We start from the raw sequence: 27,344 nt of genomic DNA, 5'->3' as shown, positions 1-27,344 counted from the left end.
AGGTTGAAGAACTTTTCCCTTACATACACAAAAAGGAAACCTCAGGAAAGAAACCTGGGAAGAATCCCCAGGAAGGTTGACTCAGTGCTGACATCATAGAAAAGAATCCCTGTCAAGCCACATTTAGAAGGCATGAACTTAACCAATTTTGTCATTGCTGTCGCAAATCAAGCCATTAAAAATTGTATAATTATAAAATGTCTGTAAAAATGATTTACTGAGTGTCCTGAAGATGTGAAGTAAATGATTCTCTGCTGCTGCAAGCAGAAGGAAACAGGACGTAATGTGGGTTTGGCGCCTTTCAGAAGACTTGCATGCCTTAATGTCAAAAAAGAGCAGGTCTAGCATCAACTCCTTCACCTGGTCCTGGGTCCGAGGATGGAAAACAAAACCCTCTGAGAAGTCTAAAGTACAACTGTGCTGGCTCATCTACATTCAATATATCCCCCCAAATTATAGGGTCCTATATTTCATCTTTCAGAAGCCAGCCTCATGCTGACAGTGGCATTTTAGAACAGACAGAAGGGAGCAGGCACAGTAGCAGCTATGAAGCCAGAGTCGTTGCTAGGGGAGTGGTCTGATGAGCTTGCCTGGCCTGGTTTTCTTACTGGCCGGCTCTTCAACTTTTTCACTTTGCTCCAGGCCCACTTTGTCCATGCTCAAGACTGCCATGTCTCAGGGCCCTTTGTATTGACTATACCCACTGCATGAAATATTCTTTCCTACACCTTTGCTCCCCATCTCTCTTTTGCCATAGCTACCGAGATAAGTGAGGGGAGCTGGGTCTATCAGTCATCAGCCACCTTACTGAGGAAGAAGAGCTGAAGGCATCAGAGACCTCCCTGACCCCTCCACCTTTCCTTTCTCCTCCCTAGGTACCTGCAATTGTGAACTGAGGATTCAAATAAAGCATGCAGGAAACAGTCAAGAAGCCCCGGGCGAGCTAAAGTTTGCCTAGCCAGATTGAGATCCCTGACTGAAAAAATCAGGGCTGGGGGAATTAAGGCTGATATCAAGGTTGGAGGTGGAAGGGCTGGACTGATGTGTACAGTGTCTCTGATGCCAATGAGGGAAGGCTGCCAAATCCACCGTACCTTTCTATACCGCTGAGTTTGTGACGGTGTTTCCGGGACATGAGCAGCCCACCACCCCAGGCAGCCTGCAAGGACAGAAAAAGAGACAAGAGAAGCTGTGATCCTCAAGAATCTAAAACCAAGCTGGGCATGGCTTTAGTTCCAGCTCTAGGGAAGCCAAAACAGGCAGATCTCTGCGTCTGAGGCCATCCTTGCCTACATAGCAAGTTCCAGGCCAGTCAAGGGGACACAAAGGACAGATAACCTGTGGAGTAAGTCCACACTGACAATTCTAGTTGTGCAGATGGCAGGCTCTGAATCACTCACCATTTCTTTATATAAACTTCCTCTAGAGAATGTCTTAATGATCTAGAAAAAGTGGGTGGAGCTTTGGTGGCTGTGGATCAAGACCCAATGGCCCAAAGTGCTGTGAGAAGCCAAGGATTCTCTGAGCCCAATGCACGTCTCTCCATTGCCATGGAGGTGTGTTTAAGGCAAGCTCAGCCGCCTGCTTTTTCCAAACCACTTCTGAGAAACTCAGAAAGCACCAACTCCTGCTGGGTTTGGAGACCCCACAAAGTTCCAGTCACAGCAAGACACTCTTGTGGGTACCATGGGACATGTTTTACAGGATAGCCTGGGGTAGCATGGGACACAGCACAGCCTTTGTTAGCCATTTACTCAATAGTGGGACAGACTTTCCTATTGTCTATTTCCAAGAAATCACATCCAGTAAGAGAATGGATGAGAGAGAGAGAGAGAGAGAGAGAGAGAGAGAGAGAGAGAGAGAGAAGAGACCAAAGGTCTAATCACATATGTGGGAGTGCACATTTGCTATTACTGGGAAACCTTGAGACTAACTCTCATAGTTGCTCACATCATCTGTGCACTTCCTATTTCCCTGCATGCAGCATATGGGCATTCTTAGAAGTGTTACACCGGGGTGCAGGCAGTGACTGAGTGTTCACACTCAAGGCCACTTTCTGTATGTCATGTATTATTTTTCTCTCTCTCTCTGATATCAACTATATTTTACTTTGCACCCATTCATCCAAATAAAGCAACCAGGGGAGGCACGGCTCATCATAGTAGATTCTAGAAGGAGCCACACCAGACAACTATTGGGCAGTAAGGACCTGGGATGAATCCCAGAGGGTGACTAGGTTCTGTGGCCGGTACTATTCATGAATGGCTGGCTGACTAGTGGGGAGGAGCAGGAGCTAACATGTGTAGAAAGAGCCAGGGAGGGTGTTCAGAGCAGCTGGAGGCAAAGCAGAAAGCAGGGCTATCTATGAATGAAGGCACTTACGTCGACGTGGAGCCAAAGGTTGTATTTCTCACATATGTCTGCAATCTCCTGTATTGGATCAAAAGCCCCATAAACGGTGGTGCCTGCAGTTGCGTTGACATAGAGGGGAACATATCCCTACAGGGTAAAAGAGATAGCTGATTAGTGGGTTTAAAATATTTATATTTGTGTGCCAGGCGGTGGTGGCGCATGCCTTTAATCCCAGCACTCGGGAGGCAGAGGCAGGTGGATCTCTGTGAGTTTGAGGCCAGCCTGGTCTACAGAGCGAGTTCCAGGAAAGGCACAAAGCTACACAGAGAAACCTTGTCTTGAAAAACCAAATATATATATTTGTGTGTGTTTGTGTGTGTGTGCACCAGTGCCCTGAGAGCACAGGAAAGGATTTCAGACACCTTAGAGCTGGAGTTACAGATGGTTGTAAGCCTGGTGTGGGTGCTGGGAATGAAACTCTGGTTCCGTGGAGGAGTGGTAAGCCTTCTTAACCTCTGAGCCATCTCCCCAGTCCCTTTATTTGTGCTATCTAACCTTTGCCATCTGCTCATTTCTACACGAAGTCGAAGGCAACAATATTCATTTCTAACAGTGAGCCGAGCTGGTGTGGATCAGAGCCACAGGTAGAAGGATTCTTGTTCACTCACTCATTCATTCAACAGGGTTATTTTGTTTTGTTTCTTTTGAGTGACTTTTACATGCCAGGCCTTTTGGTGCTGGGAACAGAACACAGCTTTGTTTAGTAGAGGTTTTTGAGCTGGACTTGCCAAGTAATGTGAGCCATCTGCAGGGGTACGGGAGCATTTTGCTAAACAGAGTCCCAAGATAAAATTGTAATTATTAAAATGAGTTTATATCTAACAAGAAACAGGCAAAAAGTTCAATTTGTCTGAATTTTTCTGAATCCCAGGTGGTTGATTTATTGAAGAACATCAAATTGATGACTTGACATATGATGATTTAATGGCTGATTCTTCATTTTACACACACACACACACACACACACACACACACACACACACACACAGTATGTCTAGTAGACTCAGCTTTGAGGGCAAAAGATGGAAAGAAGTGAGTATCTGAGTTAGGAATGTGAGAAATAAAATTATCCTAGTATCAAAAATTTTCACTGTAGAGGTCAGAAACAAGTCATTTTAAAAAAAGTATTCACTGAAGTTTCAGATGTACCAAATCATACATACCTTTTGCTTGGCTTCAAGAATTTTTGCCTCTAAGTCAGCTGGAATTATCTTCCCCCTGTAATTGTTATAAAAGAAAGACATTAAAATAAAGAATCAACAAGATTATACAAGAAAAAAAAATCCCTTATCATCAGCAACAAAAAGTAATTTAATTGGATATTTTCAACAGTCCATTAGCAGCTTGGCACACTGTACCAAGTCAGTCCTTACGCACAATAAAACAAATTTAACAGACGAACACGTTTAATACATCAAGAACCTAACACTCCCGTCCCCTGCCTACCTCTCGTTGCACTTTATCAAAATCACATTGTCGGTTCCGAAGCCAAGTGCAGCCCCAGCTTTCTTTATGGAATAGTGACTCTACAAGAAATGGAGGCTTGGGGTTAAAAGTCAGACAGTCCCTTAAAAAGCCACCACAATCCACAAGCCAGCGTCTCCAACTCACGTGCTCTGAGGTGAAGAGGACAAGTTTCGGCACAGCCGCCATGCCCTTTGTCTTAACTTCTGGAAAGTACTTGTAGCGAGCAGCCATGATGCTGTACATGTTGGATATGGCTCCCCCTATCAACAAGCAGACATAGCAGGAGATTGCTGGGGCTCTGTTGTGTTTTCAACACAAAGGTTGAGCTGATGTTTCAAGAAGGGAAAGGACAATATCCTGAAAGTTTTGCTGGCTTCCTTACTCTTAGGGACTTTCCTCTGGACCCTTTGCTTTGAGACTCGAAGGGGTTACACTTATCTCCAAAGCTATGTAGGCAATTCTGCTGGAGTGCCTATCCAAAGCCTATATAGAATATAAGAGGCAGTGTGGCAGCTGCAGAGACACGGTAAGTTACAGCCTCCCACTGCCATCTTCCGTGTGATCTCTCTACTGAACAAAGCTGAATCTGCTCCCTGAGTTCAAAAAGAGTAACGGAGCTTGTAAGAAGAAATAGTGCATCTCTTGGTTACCAGCTTGGGTATGCTCTTCAAAGAACAGCCCGGCTGACTTAGTGAGTCTAGAGAGAGGTCTAAGCTTATTTAAACAGACAAAAACACTCCTGTTACTCTAAATAAAGATACAAGAAGAAATGAGCTAACTATCCAAGTCTGGCCAACACAAGCTGGTCACTTTGGCCTTCCCTCAGCTTCCTGAGAATGAAACAGGCAAATCAGTGGTCTGCTGGAGCTGCCTGGCCAGCTGTGTTCTTAAACTGCCTCTACCACCATCTATACCTGCTTCTTACCCTGCAAGAATAAAGGTTTTTATTGTATCTACTTTGAGTTAGAGACTAATGCAGATCCAACATTTGGGCTGAAGTCAGTTAACTGATAATCAGATTCACTGATCCCTAGGTTTGTTATTGTCAGAAGAGCACCATTTAGCATGACCCAGACACAACCTTGGTTAGTTAGTTCACAGGGGTGGTAGCGTTCTTGCTAGCCTTCATTCTGGCAAAGATAGGGAGGCAGAGGTTACGACCATCGACTGTAAAATATGCATACATGCAAATGTCACAATGAAACCCATTAATTTCTAAAATTGACCTATGTTGGTAATTTTAATAAAAAAAGAAAAGATCCACATTGGCAGTATCGAAGGCAACCAATTACAGGAAAGAAACCTACCAGGAGAAAATATGCCATCACCATCTTTACTTGACCAACCAACGATCTCTCTCATCTTCTTAAGTGTGATCTGTTCCATGAGAACAAACACAGGTGCAATCTCGTATGTAAACCTGGAGTGGTGATGAGGGGAAGAAGGAAAACGAAGAAATAAGCCTGCTTATTGGATGAACACAGACAGTTGGAGCTAGGTACTAAAAATGGATGCTCAAAACCGCTAAAACGATCTGTTTCCTGAAATCACGTGTCGCCAGTCCTAAAGTGTCAAAAATCAGCCCGGGTTATCAAGAGAGGTGGTGGGAAGTCTGCTGTGAGATATTTCACCAGCAAAAGAGAGTCTCGCCTGTCTAGGCGTGTGGCCCACCCAGAGGAGAGGATTCACCATCAGTATTTGTAGGGCGGTGCAAATGTTAATTTGAAAAAGTGCATGTTAGCTTCTGCTTACAATTGGTTGAGCCTTTTTAAAATTATTATTATTATTAAAGGACTGCCAGTTTCGTGCTCATAGGCAGGGCTGATGTCTATCTTTTAGAAACAATGTAAACATTTGAAAGCTGACTGTGAAGATAATTGGGAATATTGACCCGTGTTTTAAAGATCTCAATGTAATTATCTACATGTTCTTTCTTCTAATAATCCCTAAGGACAACCATGTATCTATAACTCCTTGGAGTCAATGTCTGTCAAAAATAATTAGAAGTGATGATTTTCTAATTACAAATTATAAATAACAAGAAGACGGCCAACTTGCATACGTATCGGACTGCGGGTATCAGATCTCCTGGCAGCTTGCCTCTGTCTCCCAACAACTGTAAGATGTAAATGAAGCAAGCCATGTTCTTTTAAAAGAAGTTCAAAGCAGTGGCTCTGGCTGGTCAGACAATCATTGAAGATCAGGGTACTAAACAGGGTCCAAGAGAAGTCGAGGAAGACCATCCACAGAAAATTGAGCCTGAAGACAGTCTATATTTACTACACTCTGAGGCTCTTTTCCTTGTTTTGGCTTCAGCTTCTTGAGCTTTGGTGTCTGTAGGCTGAGCCAAGACCATCCTAGCCGAAAAGAGATGCCTAGATCAACCCAGCCAAGTGATACAGGAGGCAGTGGCATCATTTAGGGGTTTGGCGTTGAATGCCAATGCCAAAGACTAATGGGAATCTTACTTAATGATTTAGAAAAGCTATTTGCAAGGATGAGATAACTATTGCTATAGGTAAAGCACAGGTGAAGCCACTGAGCTTTAATCAGGAGGAAAAAAAGCAGTCACATTAATCATGTGGCAGTACAAGAAGACAAAAAGACCCAAGAGGATTCTCGGGGGATATGGCTGGTGGGAGGAGGAAAGGAGTTTGTTTCAAAAGGAGTATGTCTATTTTCCTAGACGGGGGGTTCCCTGAAAATTTGGGAGGAAGACCCTTGGAAAACATGTGTTCAGTTACCATCACCTCTGGAGGTCACACTCATGCTTTGGTTCTGCTCTGAGCCCCATCACCGTAGCAACCAACACTCCCTCATGTCTGATGGCCTGATGAAGAAGAAGAGAAGAGTTCCTGGTTTAGCCCGGGACGCTGAGTGTAGCAAGAGGCATACTCATGGGTTGCATCGCCACACTGTTGAACAAATGTATTATCTGTGGTTCCACTGACTTTTGGAAATGTTGGAATGGCCAAAGTGTCCTCATGGTGAAGAGGTACTGGTAGCAGTTGATGTGCTCGGATCTCATACTGTTAAATGCCAACAAGAAATCTCCCTGGGCCAAGGAAAGGAACAGTGGAATCACATACTACAATAGCAAAACCATCTCAAGGCCTGGATGAAAGTTGAGTCAGAGGCAAGTCAGTATTAGATGATCAGGTAGGGACCATGTTGGGAAGGGAGAATGTATGGGACTGGAAACCAAGGAGTTGGTTTGATGTGTGTTTCAGGATAGAATCAACTTAGCGCTCACATCTGTACGAATCAGTCTCCCTTGCTAATGACCAACATGGCCATTCCTTTCAGAACAGGCAAGAAGAATCTAGAGCTCCTTTAGGAGACCATCTGGTCTCATGTAGTTCTGAGTCCTTGTCAATGTTGGGTATGTGGTTCCTAAGCGTTCTTTCAGTTCTTTTCCTCAGATATAGAGAGACTGTTCTGCATTTCACTGGCCCCCTCGTTTGGAGGAGACAAAGATGTTACGAGATACCCTCCCCAAGCTTAAGATGGACAGTTACTAGGGTGAATACAGCATTTGGTCCTTGCCTTGAGCTGCCTTGGTCTTGTTTAAGGGTTTCTGCCTTGGCCTGGGAGACCAGTTATCTCCCAGCTAGTACTATACTGACCCCCAAACTTAGTGCTCATATCTTTCCTTTCCTAGAAGCTTCAAAAAATCTTTTGAAGGACAAGAGCTGTGTGTGCCTAGGACAACTACAAATTTGCTAAGTTTTCTCTGGATACTTCCTAGTCATGGATGTTGATTCATAATCTGAGAAATGGGCCAATGAGATACTTGGTTTCTTCCTGATACTTCTGACCCTGCCTTCCATTTGGGATCATATTGTAATTCTAGTGAGAGGGCTCTTCCTGTATCTACATTCTTATGAAAGGTGTTGTCTTACGAAAGATCAGTAGCCCTTGACTTCATTGGATCAGAGGCCCCTTTAGGAACCCTAGGAAAACTATAGCCCCTATCTCCAGGTAAAAGGTGTGGGTATACACATTATTTTGTGTACAACAGTAAGGAATTCTTCCCCTTACAACTTGGACCCCAGGTTAGACACCCCTTCCCTAAATGACCGGTGATGGATGAAGTCAAGAGACCAAAGGTCAATGCAGATCCAGAAGAAGCCGGTGGGATACTGAAGTCACAGTACATGGTTACGTTTCAGGATCCAAGATCAGTATAGTAGCTCTGCAAAGGGCCTTGGGCTACAGTGTAAGAAGGAGGATTGGAAGGATTTAAAACAGCAAGATTCGAGGATGCTAGGGAGGATTCTGAATAGGGAGGGAGGTCGGCCCCTTGACCAGCACCTCACCTTGCCGGTGAGATGTACTCAGAATTAAAGTAAACTGATTGTCAAGATGCAGTCTGCCAGTCATTAACCACACTAATTGTCTTTTCTGTCACTACAGTCTGTTTAGAGTTTTGCTTCGCCAAGACCGGGGACTGTCTTTACTAGCTTCCTTACGCACAATCGTGGTGCTAGCTATGGCCAAACAATTGCTATGGGAAGTGTTTTGTGTGACTTCTGAGATTTTTTTTTTTAAGTGGTAATGCTATGTCTCTGCTTTGCCTGCATCTGCAATGCCCGCCAGTCCTGCTTCCTTCTCTCCCTTTCTTTCTCAGCCCCTCCGTCTATCACGCCCTCCTGCTTCCCTGAGTTTTGAAACAGAAAGTCACCACTTACACTCCAGCAATCAGCAATGGGAAGTAACTTTGTAGCTGGGAGCTTTACGGTATAATATGAACCAGAAAGGCTCAAGGGAACCTGGATTTTCAGTGACTTCCGGGCTGAGGGCTTTAACAAAAGACCCTTCCACGCTGGCTGTTGTCACAGTCTTCTTAGACTTCCTGTCTCTACAGATGTGGCAGGTGACATAAGTAAGGTACTTAAGGGGAGCTTGGGGAGGTGTTCTTTTGTCCAGCGATGGCAAGAGTTAGAAACTAGAGCCAGGAGGCTGTGTGTGCCTACCTATCCTGGGGGTGTGGTCTTGTGTGCTGTAGGCACTTAGGACTGGGCCATTGGTAAGTCCTCAGAACCACTCTGTAGGGAAGACATCACTGCCCCTGCCTTTCCTGATGGAAAGATAGAAACTTAGAGGAACACTTTGATCTGTGTGAAATCTTGGTTGTCGGTTCAGGGTCAGAAATTCCAGTCCTTTATGCCATAGCTCTTTCTTCATGACAAATGGGAACGGCTTGTTGCAGGGTCTGCTCTAATAGCTTGCCCTTAGTGTCTGGTGACTGATAACTCCACGGGAAGTTTCTCCGGTGCAACTTCCGTGAAAACAAAGCAATAGATGCGTGAGACCCCCAAGCTCACGGCAAAGAAGTGAGGCAGATCTCGCTCTCACAATTACATATCACACCAGGTGCTGTTGCTTACACAACCTGCACAGTTGTTCTTGGTGGACTTGCTTTGAAAGAGAAGAGGGTTATACGCCAAGAACAGCTGCACATTCACAAGGTTTTTGTTGCCTCCTCATCGATCCTTGCCTGGGAGAACAGGTCCCAGAGCTGCACGCACACACTGGTATGAAGGCATGGACATGAATGTTCTTTCTTTGCTCACCAGTCAGATGCCCGACACGTCCATCTGAATGGGGATATCGGATTATTCTTGGAAAGGACTTTACAGAAGGTGGTAATTACAGTTCACCAGTGCTACCCAAACTCAATGGATGTGGGCTGGTGGGGGTGGGGGTGGGGATGGGGATGGGGGAGGTATGAGCATATCAGTAATTAAATCACAATTGGCCAGAATAAAGCTCTCCTGCCAGTCTCTCCCAGGCTTATTTGGAACAGCGTTCCTAGCTGTGGAAGGAATTGTCACAGGGAGCAAATGTACCTGCGTGACTGCGATGCGATGCTGCCACGTGTCATGATCTTCCAGGACACCTGGCTGAGGAGACTGTCTAGAGAACAGTTATCACTTCCTCACACAATGCCTGTCCCCAGAACTGACAGGAACTCTTTCACTATTTTAAATAACCTTCTCTATCGATCTGTTGGAATCGAATCATATTTTACAAATACCTCCTGCTCAGTGGAGAGGCAATTACTATGTGTCATTTAGCTGGCTTGGCCTTGACCTCAGATGGCTGGGACATATTTTAGTGTTTCATGGCTGAGCTGAGCTAAGGGAAGAGTCAAGGACTTTGATTTTATGAATATAGACCAAAAGAGGGGGAAAAAAAAAAATCCATGTGAGTTTTCTGGTTCAAGAAAACCTTTTAAGAGAGGATTTAATTATAAATGGTTCAAAGGGGTGAACTCTTTATTTACCTTGATATTGACTACACATATATTAGAAGCTACAGCCAGAGGCCTATCGAACACATATTTAAAGACTAGTGAATGCAGTGTCTATATCACTATGGATATTTGGGCCTTGCTGAACATGTACCTTTTGGGGGGCGGGTCAGGGAAGATCAAGCCTATGGCCTAGTAAGTGATCTACCCCTGGGCCACACCTCCAGCCCAGATGCATACACACCCTTCTCTCTGCTTTTCTCACTTCCTAAATTGCTGGGTTAAAACAAACAATGCATTTTCTAATTTAAGTTGTTCCTTCCCGTTAGATGCTACAATTAAGCATTAGTGTATTTTCTTCTAGTTATAATTAGTATGTTATGATGTTTGTGCTTGTTGATAACTATTTCATTCTACAAACCATAATAGAGCAAAGATGGCAAAGGAGGGCTTTATGTTTGAGGGACTTAGGGAGGCAATTGCATCTCTGACCTGAATTCACGCCGTGAAGATGTCGTGACTCTTGAGCAGGGAGTGTGAAGACACTTTCATTTTCCAATCAGTTGAATTTTTATGCCTTTTACCATAAAAGGCTCCACTTGCCCTATTTGCTTTTAAATTTTTGTCTGAATTTCTGCATGCAGTTTTAGTATTTTAAGTCGCAGCATTAGGCGGCCTTGGGATGCACATGAGCAATCAGTAGTTTAAAGCTGCCCTGTTGGTTTGGTAGCTGGTTTAAGGGAAAGAGATTGCCCTGAGCTTTAATAAGCAGTGTTCTGTCTCCTGTCAAGTGGCGCTTCTCACAATCCCACCCATTCACCTAAGTTCATTTTTCAGAATCTATCTACTTTGCAACCAACTTAAAAAGTGAGTCGGTGGCTGAACCCCAGTGGTAGAATGCTCAGCATGCCATAGGCCTGGGTTCGATCCCCAGTGCCACAGAGTAACTCACAAATAACAAATAAATACCTTCTCAACACTACAGCAGTGACAGACACCCCTGAGGTTCATATGTAGTTATTATTAAATTATTGTAATAAATTTGCTTCATTAATTTCCTTTGACACTTCAGTTGAAAGCTATGGCACTGTCTGGATGAAATTGATAGTGGTAAAATACTGTCATTAGTGTTGAGGGAGAAGATAATCATCCTTAAGCTATGGTGACCTCCATATCTTAGAATACATTCTTACCTCCAAAGGTACAGGACCTTTTGTGCACATGTGTACAGAAATTTTGGGATGAGTGTTGCGACTACCCAGGCTGTACTTATACCTTTAAAATCTTGGAATAAGTTTCATATAAATTTAAAAGATTGCAGAACTAAATGAAAGTGTTGTTTACATAAGCAAGTTGAGGTTTCCAAGTGTTAAACTCAGCAAAAACTACCATTTATTTTGAAATGAAAACATGCTATATCTGCAGTAGATGAATGTTGTTGTAGAGTTTTTAGTTAATCAATAGGTTGATCAAACTGATTGGTGGTTAATAATAGCTTAATTATGGAGGAAATACAGCCTAAGTGGTAAGTACCAATGTGCTTGGATGGAAAAAGAAACCAAAGTCATAGCCCAAAGCATGACCTTTTAAGATGTGCATTCAGAGAAACAGTCTGTTATGCAAGTTCACATAGACATTCAAAGCTAATCACTTCTCACAAGCATGCTCTTAGTACATTATTCGAGAATGGTTTTTTACTTTGTGAAAAATCTAAAAGATTTTATGAGAAAAAAGAACTGTAAGAGAACAGAACCTTCAGAGTTGAACTTTTTAACAACAAGCCATATGCATCATGTGTGTTGTAGGAAAAGAATACTCGAGACTCACATATTGGTGTTGGCGGTTGATGTCAGCCATTCGCCGGCTAGACCAATGATATCCAAACCAGTAGAGAGCTGGTTGAAAAATCGAGGATGACCTAGAATGGCAACAGGTAAGCATTAAGACAAAGCCAGATTTTTTAATCTATCATCAGAGCAAGAGGGCTGGATCACATGGATGCAATCTCCATCCTATGGTCTGATAGAGCTCTCCAACAGTACTGGAGAAGGAGAAATGAGCACCAATGATACCCCCGGATGTCTATGTTTCTAAGGCAGCATGTTTTTAAATTAAAAATGAAAAAGTTTTGGGTTTAGGATGATGGCTCAGTGGTTAAGAACATTGGCTGCTCTTCCAGAGGACCCACGTTTGATCCCTTTCTCTCACATGGTGGCTTATGACCATCTGTAACTCCAATCCCAGGTGATCTGATACTCTCTCCTGGCCTCTGTGAACACTGCATGCACATGGTACACAGGCATGCATATACAGTGTACTATATGCAGGCAAAATACCCATACACAAAAATTAATAAAATAAAAAAGATACACCCCAAAATTGAGACTCATTGAGTGAACTGTGCTTTCCAATACTTAATTGTTGACTTTCAGCTGAGCTCTTGTGTCACACTTATTTCCTCAGTTATGAGAAAGGATGCAGTAACGCCCTGGGTGGTGATGCACATCTGTGATCTCGGCACTTGGGGGTCAGAGGCAAGAGGATTGTGAGTTCAAGGCCAGTTTGGATTACAAACAAAGATCCTTTCTTAACTACCTACTGAGGAATGTGGTAGTTCTTATTCTTTTCATATCTATTGCAACTTTTACTTCACTATCCCAAGGATTTTAAATTCCAGGTTGAGACTGGCTAATGGAGAGGAGGCTGTGGGCCTCAGAGTTCTGTGGATCAAAGTGGAGACTGCCTGCCCGCCACTCTCTGGGTCTCTGGGACAAAAGTGATGTCAAGCTTCACTGTTCTTTGCCCATCTAGAGTCAGGTGCCCATTAAAGGAATGGAGCTAAACAGATGAAGAGCTGAGCTGACCCAGCATCTCCCCCACCCCCTCCGTGAGTAGGCAGATTAGTCCTCACTCGGTTCCTGAGCACGGATCTGGGACTCAAAAGTCCCATGCAGCTCAGAGTGTGCCTCAACTGGCTTTGCCCTCAGCAAACGTATGACCATCGCCAAATATTTGCTAACTTGATGTTCCCTCAACACTCAAGTCCACATCAGTAGGCTTAGCTCAGCTGTCATGAAGGAGTCCCCACAAAAGATTATCCTGGGAATATGAGTGACAGAGGAGAGTGTTGGGGAGATTTGCTGACTGCTGTGTTTCCAGTGGAGACTGCCTTTGTCTGTGACTAACTGTCAGTGCTAGCGGTTTAAGTCTCCCCGCTGAGAACCTGCTACCCCCCTCAATGTCCTGGGAGAGGATGGGTCATTTTTCTTCAGGAACACGGCTGCTGGGAGATGTCTGCAGTCAGGTGGAAGGCCCCATACCCAGGCACATTCAGACAACACGGATTGGACTCAGCAGATTATAAAAAAGACATAGATGCTGGGTGGCGGCGGTGGCGCACACCTTTAATCCTAGCACTTGGGGAGGCAGTGGCAGGAAGATTTCTGTGAATTCGAGGCCAGCTGGGTCTACAGAGTGAGTTCCAGGACAGCAAAGACTACACAGAGAAACCCTGTCTTGAAAAAACAGAAAAATAAAAATAAACAAATGAAATAAATAAAAAGACAGCTTGAAGGTAGGAATGAGACTTTTAGGGGAGGCAGGGAGAGTGGGAGGGGGTTGGAGGCTTGTAATTAAGACATATTGTATACACGTATGAAACTGTCAAGTAATAAAAACATTCTAAAGAAATACTTCAGTTGAAATGCACTGAAGTATAATGGTGCCCACTTGAAAACTTTAGAAAACAATTCTTTCATCCCGAGCTAGTACTGGATTATAAATAAACTCAATCACTTTATATCTGATACGGCATCAAAGCCACACAACATGGCAGAAGAACACAAGACAGAGACTGACCCAGAGTGAAACAGTCTGTCCACACTGAGATAAGCTGCCAAGGTCCCCCAACACCCTTTATCAACACCCTCTGCCTCCAGGATCCTCTAACAGAGTTTCTGCCGAACAGCCGTCTAGTTTAGAGTCCGTTCCTTCTCCTTCCTCCCTTCTCACCTTTTGCTCTGTCTGGTACTCTGTAGATAGGTCTTGTTACACAGCCCAGTCCTCAGACTCTGGTCTTCTTAACTTTACCTTTTAAGTATTGGCTTATAGGCACACGCCAGGTCCAACCCCAGATTTTTATTTTAATTATGACAGGACACTGAGTAATGCAGGGATTAACTTCAAGTAAGGGGAGAAAGTCATTTTAAAGTAAGGTTTTCCAACAAATAAACTGCAAAGAAGAAAGATGAAGGAGGAAATCTCTTGTATAGGATGTGTATAAAGCAACCGCCGTGCGTGGGACCTAACCAGATCCTGATTCAAGAGAACTGAAACAACATGCAACAAAAGCCTTCTATATTCATGAAGCAATAGAGTATTTCATAGTAGTAAGGATCTTAAGGGTTGTTTTCCCCCTCAGCAGAAACATTGACATGATTTTTAAAAGAAGTTCTTGAAGGTGCAGATAGGTGTTGATGCAATAATATTCTGTTGGGGACTTGCTTCCATACAGTGCAGAAAAGGGGTCAGGGTGGAGTGTGTTGGCAGGAGCTGGGGAGAGTTAAAGCTGGGTGTTGGGTGCATGGGTTCATGATTCAATTCTACTTTGGTATAAGTTTAAATTTTCCATAATGAGAAGTTAAAAAAGAACCAGCCAGGATCCATAAGTAGCTGCTCTGATTGAAGGCTGCCTGTCCCTGCATCAGTTCACGGAAAATCATGTGCCGGTCCTTTGTCAATTCATAGAACAGTGTCAAATGCCTCCGTATCCCTTCTTAGACTGTACCTGGAGCAGTGTGCTGCATTACTAAAACCCAGTTCATTATTTTAGCACTAATACTCTTCAGAATGTTTTTCAAGTGTGTCAGGGGGTTAGCCTATCATTTGAATGTACACTCAAAATTATAGACCAGCAACCAGGAGCTGACTATTGATACAGCAGCAATGGTGTCCTTTAACCAATGCCAACCCTGTGAAGGGCAACAGAAAGTTCCATGCGGTGTGGAAGATTATGTACTCTATAAATGCAAATGTCTGCCTCTGGAAGCTGCTGTGCCAATCAGAAGTGGATGGCTGCAGACTAAACATCTCAGTGGATTCATACAATGAGCTAATGATATGCTTTCTCTGACCACAGTGGTGAGCTGCCATCATGGCACAATTCTGTGTTTTCTTTGGGAGACATTTTGGGCCTTAATGGATGGATAGATAGATGATAGATAGTAGACAGATAGATGATTCCCTACCACGAAGAAAGTGTGTAGAGCAAACTGATGAGCCACAAGCATTGGCCACAGCAAGTCAAGCTGAAACAGGGAATTCTGATTCTCCTCTAAGCCAGCGGAACAGCACTTCTCCTCAGGAATGAGCTAGCCATCAGACCGAGGGGATGCTAGTGGAGCTGAACGAGAAGTGCTTCCTTCACCAAATGACACGGACTTGGTGCATGTGATTGAGTCTGGTATATCCAGTAATTATAAAATGGGACTATACTCAGGCCAGTGGGGTTGGCTGGCCTCAAAAGCTGCTTGGAATTCCTTATTTGAACAGCTTCTCTGACTAGCCTCTTTAGTTCATTAGAACAGTTTGTTTCCGACATCCGGACATCTTACTCAGCTTCATCGTCACCAGCCTCTCTGATCTTGACCTTCAACCTATCTTCTAGGGGTTTAGATGAGGAGACATAAAGGTAGAGAGAGAAAGAAGCAGGAGGCATAACATCATGCCATTCCTCTCCTCAAGGCACCCCCCACCCCTGTGATGGCAACTGTGCCCAGGAGCCCAAATCCCCGAAGATCGGTCTGCCTAAGGTCCCAGCAGAGCCAGGCAGAGAAACTCTTTATTTCACTGCTAAGAAACAGCTCGTGCAGAGGTTTAAGGCGTCCTTGAACTTGGGGTGATTGAGAAGTAACCACTTGAGCCAGGTCTGCTGATTAGACTTAGGAAAGGGGAAGAGAGGCGAATGGACAGTCTCTAAGTAGGAAATAGGACTTGGTGACTCATTTGGAGTAAGTGGGGGAGAGAGGGAGAGGGAGGGAGGGATGGAGGGAGGGAGAGAAGGGGGGATGTTCTTTTGGATGTTCTGGATTGAACTGTATTCCTCAAAAAGATGAATTCAAGGCCTCATCCCTTGTTCCTGTGACTATGACTCTACTTGGCAACAGGATGTTTGCAGGTGCAAACCAATTAGACAGGCCACTCTGCATTGGGGTGGTCCTTAATCCAGAGGGGATGTCCTTTTGTGAAGAGAAATTATGACAAACACTCACGGGGGGAGGGCATGTGGAGGGGGGCAGAGGCCACAGTGAGGCGTCTTTTCTGAGTGCCTTCAAAGGAAGCACGGCCCTACTGACACCTTGATTTTGAAGGCTCAGCCTCCAAAACTGTGAAATAACAAATCCTCATTGTTTTCGATAGTTTGTAACAACAACCCTTAGAAACTGACACCACAAGAGAGGGAAACGGGCCAGATCCCCAGTGCAAGTGACAGGTAAGGGAGGTAGGAGTCCCCAGAATGAGGTAGACCTGAGGAAAAAAGTTCTTTTTAGGTTATGAACAGCCTTAAACAAACACAAACAATAGAATGACCTATTACTATACATCTGTACCGGTTTTAGTTTTAAAAGAAATGATGAACTTTTGCTAGGGCTGCTGCTGTATCCATTGTGGCTCAGGGTGACCTTGTGGTCACTGAGCGTCTGGTGTCCTCCCTCCAGGACAGGGCCTCTTCAACATGATCTGGCTATGCTCCTGACTAGCTTGGCGAGATGAATGGTCAACCAGTCCTTCTGCTTACCTGTGCGAACCCCGTACTTTAGAGTGTCTCTGCAGTCAACCAGGATCTGCTCCAGAGACTCGGGATGGTCGGAGAGTTCTAAATTAAAGCCCTCCATGCCTTCCAGCAACTGGTGCGGGTGGTGGAAGTCCAACACCTTGGTGGAGCGGTCAAAAGTCTTGCGGACATAGTTGAGGAGTATGTCCACCACCTCCAGCAGGAACTGCACAGTTTGCTCCTCCCCATTCTTAGCTGGAAGCAGGTCTAGGCAGAGAAGGGAAGCAGAAGAGAGATTACCACCTGCCTCACACGTGTGTTTCCCGGGTCAGCCTCTACAGGGGTTCAGTTGCTTTCTATGAGAAGGATCTGCACTGAATTTGGATACCCAGTCCCCAGAAGGATGCACTTCTGCCCGCACAAAGACATTTGATGCATTCTTAGCACTTTGCACACTTCCGGATGGTCAGGATCGCTCATATGGGGGAGGAGTGGCCTGCTTAGAGAAACCTTGAGCGGCTGACCCTGGCAGCTGTCCATTTGCTGAATGGACACCTGAGAGGAACATGATGTTAAAGTACTTCTGTTAGCCTCCCAGGGACCAGATGTCCCTGTGCATCTGGTTTGTATTAATGATTTGCTTGATCTGTGAGTAGGAGAAGGTGAGGATGCTGTGGATATGGGCTCTAGAAGGTGACAGAGGGGACCATTGTCTTTCTGTTGAATTCATCCTTTGGGGATAGGATTGTTTTAGGTATCTGGAGATGACTTGGGCTCTCAGCTCTACAGAGCAGAGTTAGAATGAGGGGTGAGCAGAAAAAGGAAGAGACGTTGGGACCCCTGAGTGAAGTTTCCAGGATAGCATAAGGGCAGGATGCATGGCCATCCATAATGTGGCTGTCTCAAGAGGTTTAATGAAGCTGTGGCTTCTGTGGTTCTGTGGGAGCTGAGGGAAGGGAAGAGTACCTATAAGCTTCTGAGGACCTGGTAAAGCACCTCCCAAGGCCTGCATTGAAGAGCCAGCAGGACCTAACCAAAGACCTCTGAAGGGAAAATGAGTTCCCTGTCTTTGGTCATGAGGCACAGATATACAGCTTCCCACAGAGTGGCTTAGGTGTTCGGCAGTCAGTGATCTTTGGAGGATTAATGCTATTAAGAGAATCATTCGATTTTCTGATGGTAAGATTCCTTTAGATTCTGAGATTCTGTGAGTCCCTTTTTGTCTCTGGGAGTATCTTTAGAGTTGAGTGATTTACAGACTTCCCTCACCTGCCTTTCAAAACAGCAGGGAGCTGGGCAATAGGGAAGGAGGGGGTCTGTTCCACACACAAAGGCCAGAAAAATGGTTTTGTGAGTGTCCATAGAGTAATGGCATTCGTTAGTGAAAGAAGTAAAATCCAGACACTCAAACGAGGCACCAACTGGCTAGGTTGGGTGGGGCTGTGGAGGGACCACCTTGAGCAAACAGGTTGGAGAAGTCGGTCTCTGTGCGCCTGAAGCGGGCACCCTGGTCACTGTTTTCACAGGAAAGCAGGTTCTTGGAGGACTGCCTCTCCCTGAAGGCGCTCACAAGGCGACTCTTCTCTTCCAGGCTGTTGGTCCTTTGCAAGAAGCCTAAAGCACAAGAAGGTATAGGTCAGAGAGACTAGGAACTACCCAGCTACCAAAGGCCAGCTGCCCGACCCAGCTGACCCTCAGAGCAGGGCTCTCGCTTTTGCTGAGAAGAGAAGCCACTGAGTGTCTGTGGTTTATATACAGTGACTCTGCACTGCTTGCCTTCAGGCGGGGAGGGGCTGTGTCAAGTGGCATCAGTGGCACCGACCCAGTCATGCAAGAGAGAAGAACAGCAAGTTGAGCCCCATCTCCTCTCTGAACGTGACAACAAACTGAATTAAGTTGACTGGACAACTTCCACTCCAGTAACCCGCCCCAGGACAGGGTTTGAAAGGAAGGGACCCAGAGCGGATGCTGACGACACTGGGTTTGTGGGCTGTGGAACCAGTGGGGTGACAGCTGAGGGAGCAGGGTGAAGACCAACAAAAGATGGAAGGGAGAGACAGTGGAGGGAGGAGGGTGAAGGCAGCAGAGGGAGGAGGGTGAGGGCAGCAGAGGGAGGAGGGTGAGGGCAGCAGAAGGAGGAGGGTGAGGGCAGCAGAGGGAGGAGGGTGAGGGCAGCAGAAGGAGGAGGGTGAGGGCAGCAGAGGGAGGAGGGTGAGGGCAGCAGAGGGAGGAGGGTGAGGACAGCAGAGGGAGGAGGGTGAGGGCAGCAGAGGGAGGAGGGTGAGGACAGCAGAGGGAGGAGGGTGAGAGCAGCAGAGGGAGGAGGGTGAAGGCAACAGAGGGAGGAGGGTGAGGGCAGCAGAGGGAGGAGGGTGAGGGCAGCAGAGGGAGGAAAGATAAGGTCCTAGAAGTCAAGGAAGATGTCATTTTTTTTGGCAGCAGGTAAATATCATAGGTATAATACTTTTGACTCAAATATACAGTTTCCTGAACCACCGGCCTCCACTGATGAAAGTATTAGAGACAAGACAAGAAAGCCTGAATGTCTTCCAGCCTTGACCTAGGCTTAGCTAACTCTAAGTACTTATGGAGCACTTGTAGAAGAGCAGCTTGTATTTATTTGGAATGAGACAGATGACATGAGACCAAGCTCCCATCCTCCAGAAGCTTCAGTCTGCCAGCTGCCGCCTCTGTTAGAGTGTACTGACAGGAAGCTATCCAAGAAGCACACCGAAATGAACTCTGAGCTCGGGCTGGGGTTCACAGCATCCCATCACTTCCCCTGAGAAGGAGAAGAAAACACACTTATCCATGGTACACAGTGCAAATGTGTCTGTCCCCCAGCAGCACTCCAGGAAGCAGGGTTGAACCCAACAGACTGGAGTGCCTGCCAGCTTGGCATGTCCCCCACCCTGGTGCTCTCAAAGCTGTCTTTGTAGAAACCAAGATCCTTGAGACATAATCAAGAGTCTAGAGCCAGGAGGCAACACTCTTGCACTAGAGGGCTGCAGGGTCCTGGTTTCTGGCATTGTTTCCCATGGTCAAGAACAACGGTTATATAGAGTATGTTTGGCTCCAGAAACCAAATCCATGTGGCTCTGTCTGAGACCTACTCTGTAGTCTCTATCATCTGGTTCAAGTTCCTCTTGGCTCTGAGAGGCTCTGCCAGGATCTACTTGCTTCTCCAGGAATGGTGTGGTGGAGGATGATATAAGATGGAGGATGAAATTAAGTGGAGGATGATACTGAGGTGAATGCTTTAACAATGGTCTAACAAGAGGTCCTGGCTAGGGGTCCCTGAAACTTCCAGAAGCACCCTATATTCTCTCTTGCTCTGTTCCAGGTCACCAGGATGTAGTGCTGGCCTGTGAGTAGCTGGCACAGGGGAGAGAGCTTGCAGTCTGTGTTGGTTCAAGTCATAGGTGGCGGTCCACCCACCCTCAAACAAAGATGAGCAGCATCCTGAGAGGACTTCCCCCTCTGGCCTGGTGTGTGTTCTGCATTCTCATCTCCCAACTCAATGGCCAGGGCCCCAGTGAGCTGTGTAGAAACAGAGAGCACCAGGCTCCAGATGGTTGTTTGCAAGGGATGTTCCAAGCTAGCTGTGGCATAAAGACACATGGTTGCCAGCACAGGGGATGCTGAAAGCCAGCACCACGCCACTTTGGGATAGGAGCTCCCTTTTGATTTTTCTGGGCACACAGCATATTCACAGATCACCTACAGTGTACACAAGAAACCAGAGATATGGGGTGCTGGAAGTATCTCTTTAAAACAGGCTATTGGTTAGAAACCTTAAACACATGTGTGGAGGGACTGTCTGGGCAGCAAGTTCTGGGCCTCTCCAGAGATAAGTGATGGAAGACCAAGGGTGCTCTGGAGAACTGGCAGAGCTGAGGCTCGCTTGCCACTTAATCTATCTAGGTCACACCACCGAGCCTGCAGCCACTCTCTAGCTCTTGGCAGGACCTTGGGTTTCTTCCATCTGATTACTCTCCCAGGGGTTCTGCCTCTAGAGCTGAGGGTATGACTAGGGACACTGTGGCCAGCCTTGCAGCTTCCTTCCCTGGAGTCAGAAGGAGGGGGTGGGGGAGAGCTGAATCTTAGCAAAGCATGCAGCCCCTTAGGGGACCGTCCAGGGTGATGGATTTGAAGGTACAAAGAAACTATTAGATCCTTGGTTGTCAAGCCAATCTTGTTGGTGTTAGGTCAAGAGGGTGCAAACCTCCAGGAGCGCGCGGGGGGGGGGGGGGGGGGGGCGGGAACGCGTGGGATGAAAGGAGCTTGGGAAGGAGTGGGGACTGTGGATTCAGGGTCAACACTAGTTGACCAGTGCACTCTACTTCCGATAGCTTAAAATGCAAAGAGTTGACCGAAGTCAATGAACGAATTGAATCCTCACACTGTTTTTGTGTTCTATCAGTGGCAGGCATGGTGGGAAGCCCTGAGGGTGGTTTTCTGACAGCACTGGTGGCATCGGGTTTTCAGATGAGACAAGAATTAACAACCTAGAGCCTGGACGCCGGTCTCAATCAAGCCCCAACTTCATCCTGGCCTCTTTCCCTTTCAGGACATCAGGTCTGTCTCCAACAGGAGCATTTGGACCTCATCTCCCAAGGACCAGTAGCAAGAGCTGGAGCTGGAGGTGGCAGGGTAGAGACCGTGCCTTCACAACCTACCTCCCACAGGCCAGGGGCCCTAAGACAAAAAGTGGCTTCACCTGGAACCTGTCCCTCCCCGCGGCATCACACGGCCCAGGCAGACCCAAGGGGGTCTTTTCCGTTCTGCTTGCCTCCGGGTTGCCAGTGAAGGCAGCAGAAGGCTAGAGCCACGGCGCCAAAAGGGACCAGGCGGGAAACGGGCCATTAAGCCAGGAATGGCTGGGTGGGAGTGGGAAGGGGCTATTAATAGAACAAAGCTCTGGGCTGTTGACTGCCATAGAGACCGCTGCTGGTGTTGCCCACTAATTTTGCGTGCTGGGGATTGGGTCTCATCTCCAAACCGCCGGGTCCTATGGCCGCAGGGCTGGGCTTTTCCTATGTGTGCGCTAGGTCTCGCAACTGAGCTCGTTTTCACCCCAGAGATGCAAGGAGGACGATGCGCGGGCAAACGTGCAAGGTCGCCCATTTCCAAAGACCCTAAATTACCACTCTTCCCCATAGGGAGGGGGAGTTGGAGAGGCCGGAGGGTCAGGCCTCGACAGCACCCACTCCCCTCGGGGTCCCTGAGCGCCCTAGGCCGGGGGGCGGGGCCGCTCGGCTGCTATCTCGAGCGCAGCAGCTGACGGATGGCTCTTTAATAAGCCCCTCGTTAATCTTCCCCCGCCTCTCCACCCCCTGCCGGGGACACCCGTATTTTCTGGTCCGATAAGGCTAGAGAATTTTAGACGGTGAAATGTAGTCAGAAAAGCAACTCCTCATTGTTCAGCCGGAGCCACTCAGCTGTGTCCCTTCGAACAAATCTCGTTTTTTTTTCCTTAAAAAAAAAAAAAATTACAACCCTTGGGCGTTTTCATTTCAGACCCTCTCCCCCACTCAGATCCGTTTTCCTTCCCTGCTGGCAAATCGTGCCAGTCAACCGTCCCCCACCCCAGCGTCCTCTCCTTCCCTGCAGCTCCCCTCCCACACCTGCCCCCTCTTCCTTCCTTTCTGCTGCCGTCGAAGACCTGCAGGGCAAAGACCATGGCCCACGCTGCCCGCACCCCTAGACAGGCCACCCAGGCCTGCAAGCAATCCTTTTCCTTCCTTGGGCCCCTGAAGCCTCAAGAACGACATTTGAATCACCGTGACAAGTCGGTGCAAACCCCTCCAGCTGGGGAGGTCACTTTCAACTGGGGATAGAGGATGGACTGGGCAACCACTGAGGGGCAGTAGCAGCCTTGATAAACATTGCGCCTTTGGTCTGCTTGCCCGGAAAATTGGCAATTTTTTATGCAGTTTTTACAGACTCGAGGACAGAATGCAATAGTCCAAGCAGCCGGCAGCCAGAGGGGACAGCCTGGTTGCCGCTTGGGGGTGCTGTATCCTCTCTTCCAAGGCCTTATTGGGCGAACTGAGTGCCCGTATCTAAGCATTTTCTGGTTGTTGGGTCTCCAAAATAAAAGACCTCTTCCGCGCCGCGCCGAGGGCCAGGGCCTCCAAAAGACCGCCTCCACTAGGCGCTGGGACTGTAAATCAGTTAGAACACCAGGTCCAAGGGCCAGAGTCCCCCTCCGGCCAGACACTTCTACATTTGTCGCTCCACTGTGAGGAGACACCCCCCCTCCCCCAAGGGCCTGTTCACTTACCACAGATCTTCAAGCCCAGTTTTCTGGTGCATCCATGGGCTACTCCACACCAAGTATCATATGCTAGGGGCAGAGACAGGGAAAGAAATTAGCGAGGTGCAGGCCGGGGAAAACTGGGTAGAGAGCATTGGTTTTGACCAGGGCTGTGGAGGTCCTCTCTGGCGCACCTCACGGAAAGCAGCTACCTATACCTTTGGTTCACAGACACAGCTTCCAGCTCTCATCAGGCTTCCTGCTTGCTGCTGCCTTCAGGTACTGAACTGTATTTTGGAATAAGTGAGGCTCACAGCCATGGACCCCACCCACAAGCGTCTCCACCAGGGCAGACGCTAAACACACACACACACACACACACACACACACACACACACGATGGCCCTGGCACTTCGGTGGCTCAGCACCCACCCGCCAGGCCCAACCCCAGGACTCAGTCCTCCGACTTGAAGGGGACCACACAGCGTCTCAGGGAACACAGAGGCATCTGGGGCCCAAACGTCTCATAATTTCTTGGCGGGTCTCCAGCCGAGTGGCAGCTTAAAATAAACTAGCATGAAATGGGGTCGCGGAAGAGTTCAGGAATTAATTGGGTGAAAAATAGTATTTGACTAGATGATCGGACTCGCATGGCTGCTCCAGTCAGACTGGGGAGTAGAGAAGACAATGGTGCGCCAGTCGTCCTGACCTCAGCCCACCCCTAACCCCCTTCGCAACCTGCCCCTCCTTAACCCTTCCTTCCGACTCCCAGAGTCTGGAGCAGGCGGATGCGTGCACCTCTCCTCCGGGTCTGAACCGCGCCTTTCTCAAGGCGCTCAGGTGTTAACTCCCAGCAAAGAATGCGAAGAGGCAGCCTCCTGCCCCAGAAGCCTTGGTGTAGGGTGGGCCCAAGGAGAAATCCCCTCCCCATCCCTCCGAGCGAGGCGCCACCCATCCCCCACCCCACCAGGGCCCACTCCTCCAGCGGCGCACGAGTGTTGGCTGCGATAAGCAGAGTGACATCCATTAAACCCCAGGCACAAGAGAGCCCCAGAGGGGAGAAGAAACGGCCTGGCGTCGTGAGACAGTATGTCACAGATGGAATTCCACCGACAGACAGGAAATCGGTGCAACGGCAAAATCCTCATAATAGTACCCGGAGCATGGAGCCCTACTTCCATCCCGTATCTGTGCTTTCTCTTTAAACCCGTCTCATCGAACCATCCAAACAACCCACGAAACACTCAGGAGTGTGGGTCTAAGACTCAGGTCAGAGAGGTTAGAGTTTCCCAAGGTCACTTGGCCTGAGGGTGACGTTCAGAAACGTTCCAGTTTGTTTATTTTTCCCCGCCTTCAAGTTAGGCGTTGTTAAAAACAGGAAAACAGGAAGGAAGAGGGGTAGGCGAGAGCCCCTTGGCTGCGGCAGGAGTTGAGGACACCTTTTCCGATAGGCGGGAGAACTCCTGACTGCTGGGGGAATTGCTGGAACAAGGTGTGTAAGGTGTGGACCGGAGCAGAACGGACGCCTTCCAGAGGGTCCAGCAGAGGCTAAGACCCAACAGCAAGCCGGGGGTGTGTCCTCCGGGGAGGACGAAAAGTGGACGGAGCGTGGGGTCCACGCCCCCGGGCTCCCCAGTTAAGGTTAGGTGTTCCTAGAGAAGGGCATTCTCCCCGGCGGGGGTCCTTAGGTCTCTGGCCTCCATTTAGGTAGTTTCCGGAGGCACCGAGCCGCGTGTGGACTCAGACCATCGCCTCGCCTTTGCTGAGGCTGGACATGTGAGGACTAGGGCGATCTGGCGGGATGGAGGATGCCTAGTGTGGAGGGTGGCCCCCAAGCCTGCAGGAGAGGGGGTGAAAGCGTGCGTCCTGGGGAGAAGAACTGGAGTAAGGCGTGCGGAGGACTGGAAAAGCAATCTGTGCAGGCCCAGTCAACAGACAAAAGGGGCGCAGGCCTCGAGCTCTGCCAGGCCAGCTCCCACCGCTGGCTCCGCCGCCAACGCCTGGCTCACGTGCCGCCGGCACGGACGATTCTCCCGAGCCCGGCTTTGTTGTGTGTGACATTGTAGCCTGCCTGTGTGCAGGAAGAGGGGGCTGCTAAAGAAACTGCAAAGTGGCCTGAGGAATTAGGGCCTCCTGCCCCAGAGTCTGCACCAAGAGATCGAACGGGGGGCTTTCCTGCCTTCTCTTGGCCGCTTGCGTGGATGCGAACAATTGTTTTCACAGGCTTAAAAAAGCAAAAAACAAAAAAAACGCAGCAATAAGCACTCTCGACCACATCGACCTCCTCAGCTCCTCCCCTGTAGAGATTCTGGGGCCAGAGCTGTCTGGAGCTGATAGATTTGTGGGAGATGGGTGGGGAAAGACTTCACCCCAACATGGAAAGAAGACAAACACATCCCGCATCTCCACTCCTCTATATGGAGTCAGAAAGTCAGTCTGATTCAGAGACAGATTGAGTGAGGAAGCATAAATGCCCCCCTTTATCTCCTTTCCCTGATCTGTCCAAGACTTGTCACCTGCTGACGGGTCTCTCCAGCAGGAGAAAGCATAGGAGTGCTTTTGCCTCCCAGCTTGGCCAGCCATTTCTCCTCCTAGCTAGCCCTCAACATCTTGCCACTCCGGCTGATGCCTAATACCCCTTTCCTCGCCCCTTTTGTCTCTAAGATGTAATTAATTGAATCTCAAGCAGTTTTGTGCACCTTTCACGCCCCTGCCTTCGCCCTCACTCGTCAATAGCTAGACACAAATTTGGAGCAATTAGGGACCCTGAGTTTTCTAAAAGCTGCAATTAACGTCGAAATTTCCCCTGATTATGGACTGTGAGTACGGCGCTGGGGGCGGGGGAAGGGAGCGGAGAGGAAGAGGTCAGGACTTAGCTCAAAGCTACAGCAAAAAGAAAGAAAGAAAAAAAAAAACTGTTCTCTCTGGGACTCCGGGTTCCTCACACCGCCCCCCCCCCCGTTCTGACCCTGTTGTCCCAGCAGACAAACAACAACAACAATAACAACAACAACAACACGTCTTGCGCGCCGCTCCCCGCCGCTGAGACCCTAAGGATCTATCCCGCCGGGCCCCTGGGAAGTCCTCGCTCCTCTTGGGTAACCTCGTGTCCCTGGCAGCCAAATGACCTCTAAGCAGGAACCTGGGATGTAGGGCCCCGTCCGTTTCCCAGCCTCCATCATTTCCACTCTCTCCTTTTGCAGCCTCCCGCGGTCCCAGCGCCCCCACCCTCGCTGCAGTCCATTTGATGGGAAACTAGGGCAGGACCTACTTGTAGGGCGCAGGTTGGTAGTATTAGGATCTGCTCCCGCGTTCGAGGAGGTTGCAGACGAAGGAGTGGAAGATGCCATCAGCTCGGTGGTCCCGGGGTCTCTACTGTTCAAGGGTCCCCCGCGGGCTGGGCGCAGGAACAGGCTGCAAACAGAAGGGAGAGCCGTGCTGGGCAGAGCTTCTGGGTCCAGCGGCCGGGGTCACACAAGCCTCGGAGACAGAAGGGAGACCAAGGGCAGTGAGCTGGCTAGGTCCCGGTGCGCTGTTGGTGGGAGGGGGTGGGGAGGCGCTCGCTAGCTCCGAGACTGGGGCGCAGGCACAGTAGCCCAGAGCGACTCTCAAGTCTGGAGGCTCAACGGGGTGACCCGGAGAGAGGCTCAGAGCTAAGGGGCTCCCGAGGCCGGTGCAGGACGCAGGGGATGGGGTGGGGACAGGGCTAGGAGCACGCTTCGAGTGAATTCCAGCCAAGCCGTGACCAAACCCCACTGGGCTCCCAGCAGCTTGGCGGACCCGCAGACAGACAAGGGGAGGGCGCGCAGGGCGGGTACGTCTGGTTCGGTGTCTGGTTCCTGTTGTTGTGTCTGGCTAATTCCTTGGAAAGAAGGAAGCTCACAGCGCCGGGGACAGGGACTTTGGTGAGACAAGGTGAGAGGGGAAAGGGATCCCCCCCCATCTCCCCCCCCTAGGACTTGACCCACTAGGAACCAGTCACCTTGCACTCCAGACAGCCAAAAGGCAGCGGGTCGGAACCTTGCTGGTCGGCTTCTTGTCCCCCCTCGTTTCTAGCTATGGAAGCCTAGGGCAAGGCTGAGTCCCAGATTCCCTGTTTCTACTCTACCTAGTCCCCAGAGTTCGTCTCAGTGAGCCAGAAAAGGTGGCAGAGGGTAGAAAGGAGAACGTCACCTGGG

The 27,344-nt window shown here is 48.3% G+C and overlaps 1 protein-coding gene across 1 annotated transcript in view; it reads right to left on the bottom strand.

Moving 5' to 3' along the window:
* Positions 1-27,344, bottom strand: part of Gad1 (glutamate decarboxylase 1) — a 38,124-nt gene that overhangs the window by 9,753 nt on the left and 1,027 nt on the right. The window contains exons 2-12 of the mRNA XM_036183263.1: positions 26,438-26,580; positions 23,194-23,256; positions 18,363-18,521; positions 16,932-17,174; positions 11,963-12,053; positions 5,187-5,299; positions 4,024-4,139; positions 3,859-3,938; positions 3,576-3,630; positions 2,383-2,499; positions 1,095-1,159 (exon numbers count right to left, since the gene is read on the bottom strand). Of these exons, the coding sequence (XP_036039156.1) occupies positions 1,095-1,159; positions 2,383-2,499; positions 3,576-3,630; positions 3,859-3,938; positions 4,024-4,139; positions 5,187-5,299; positions 11,963-12,053; positions 16,932-17,174; positions 18,363-18,521; positions 23,194-23,256; positions 26,438-26,516 (1,181 nt within the window). The 5' untranslated portion in view covers positions 26,517-26,580. The remainder of the gene's footprint in view (positions 1-1,094; positions 1,160-2,382; positions 2,500-3,575; positions 3,631-3,858; positions 3,939-4,023; positions 4,140-5,186; positions 5,300-11,962; positions 12,054-16,931; positions 17,175-18,362; positions 18,522-23,193; positions 23,257-26,437; positions 26,581-27,344) is intronic.

The sequence above is a fragment of the Onychomys torridus genome, chromosome 4, assembly GCF_903995425.1.
Source record: "Onychomys torridus chromosome 4, mOncTor1.1, whole genome shotgun sequence".
NCBI classification, from domain to species: Eukaryota; Metazoa; Chordata; class Mammalia; order Rodentia; family Cricetidae; genus Onychomys; species Onychomys torridus.
Note: the sequence above shows the minus strand (reverse complement) of the source record. Positions and strands in the feature narration are given on the sequence as shown.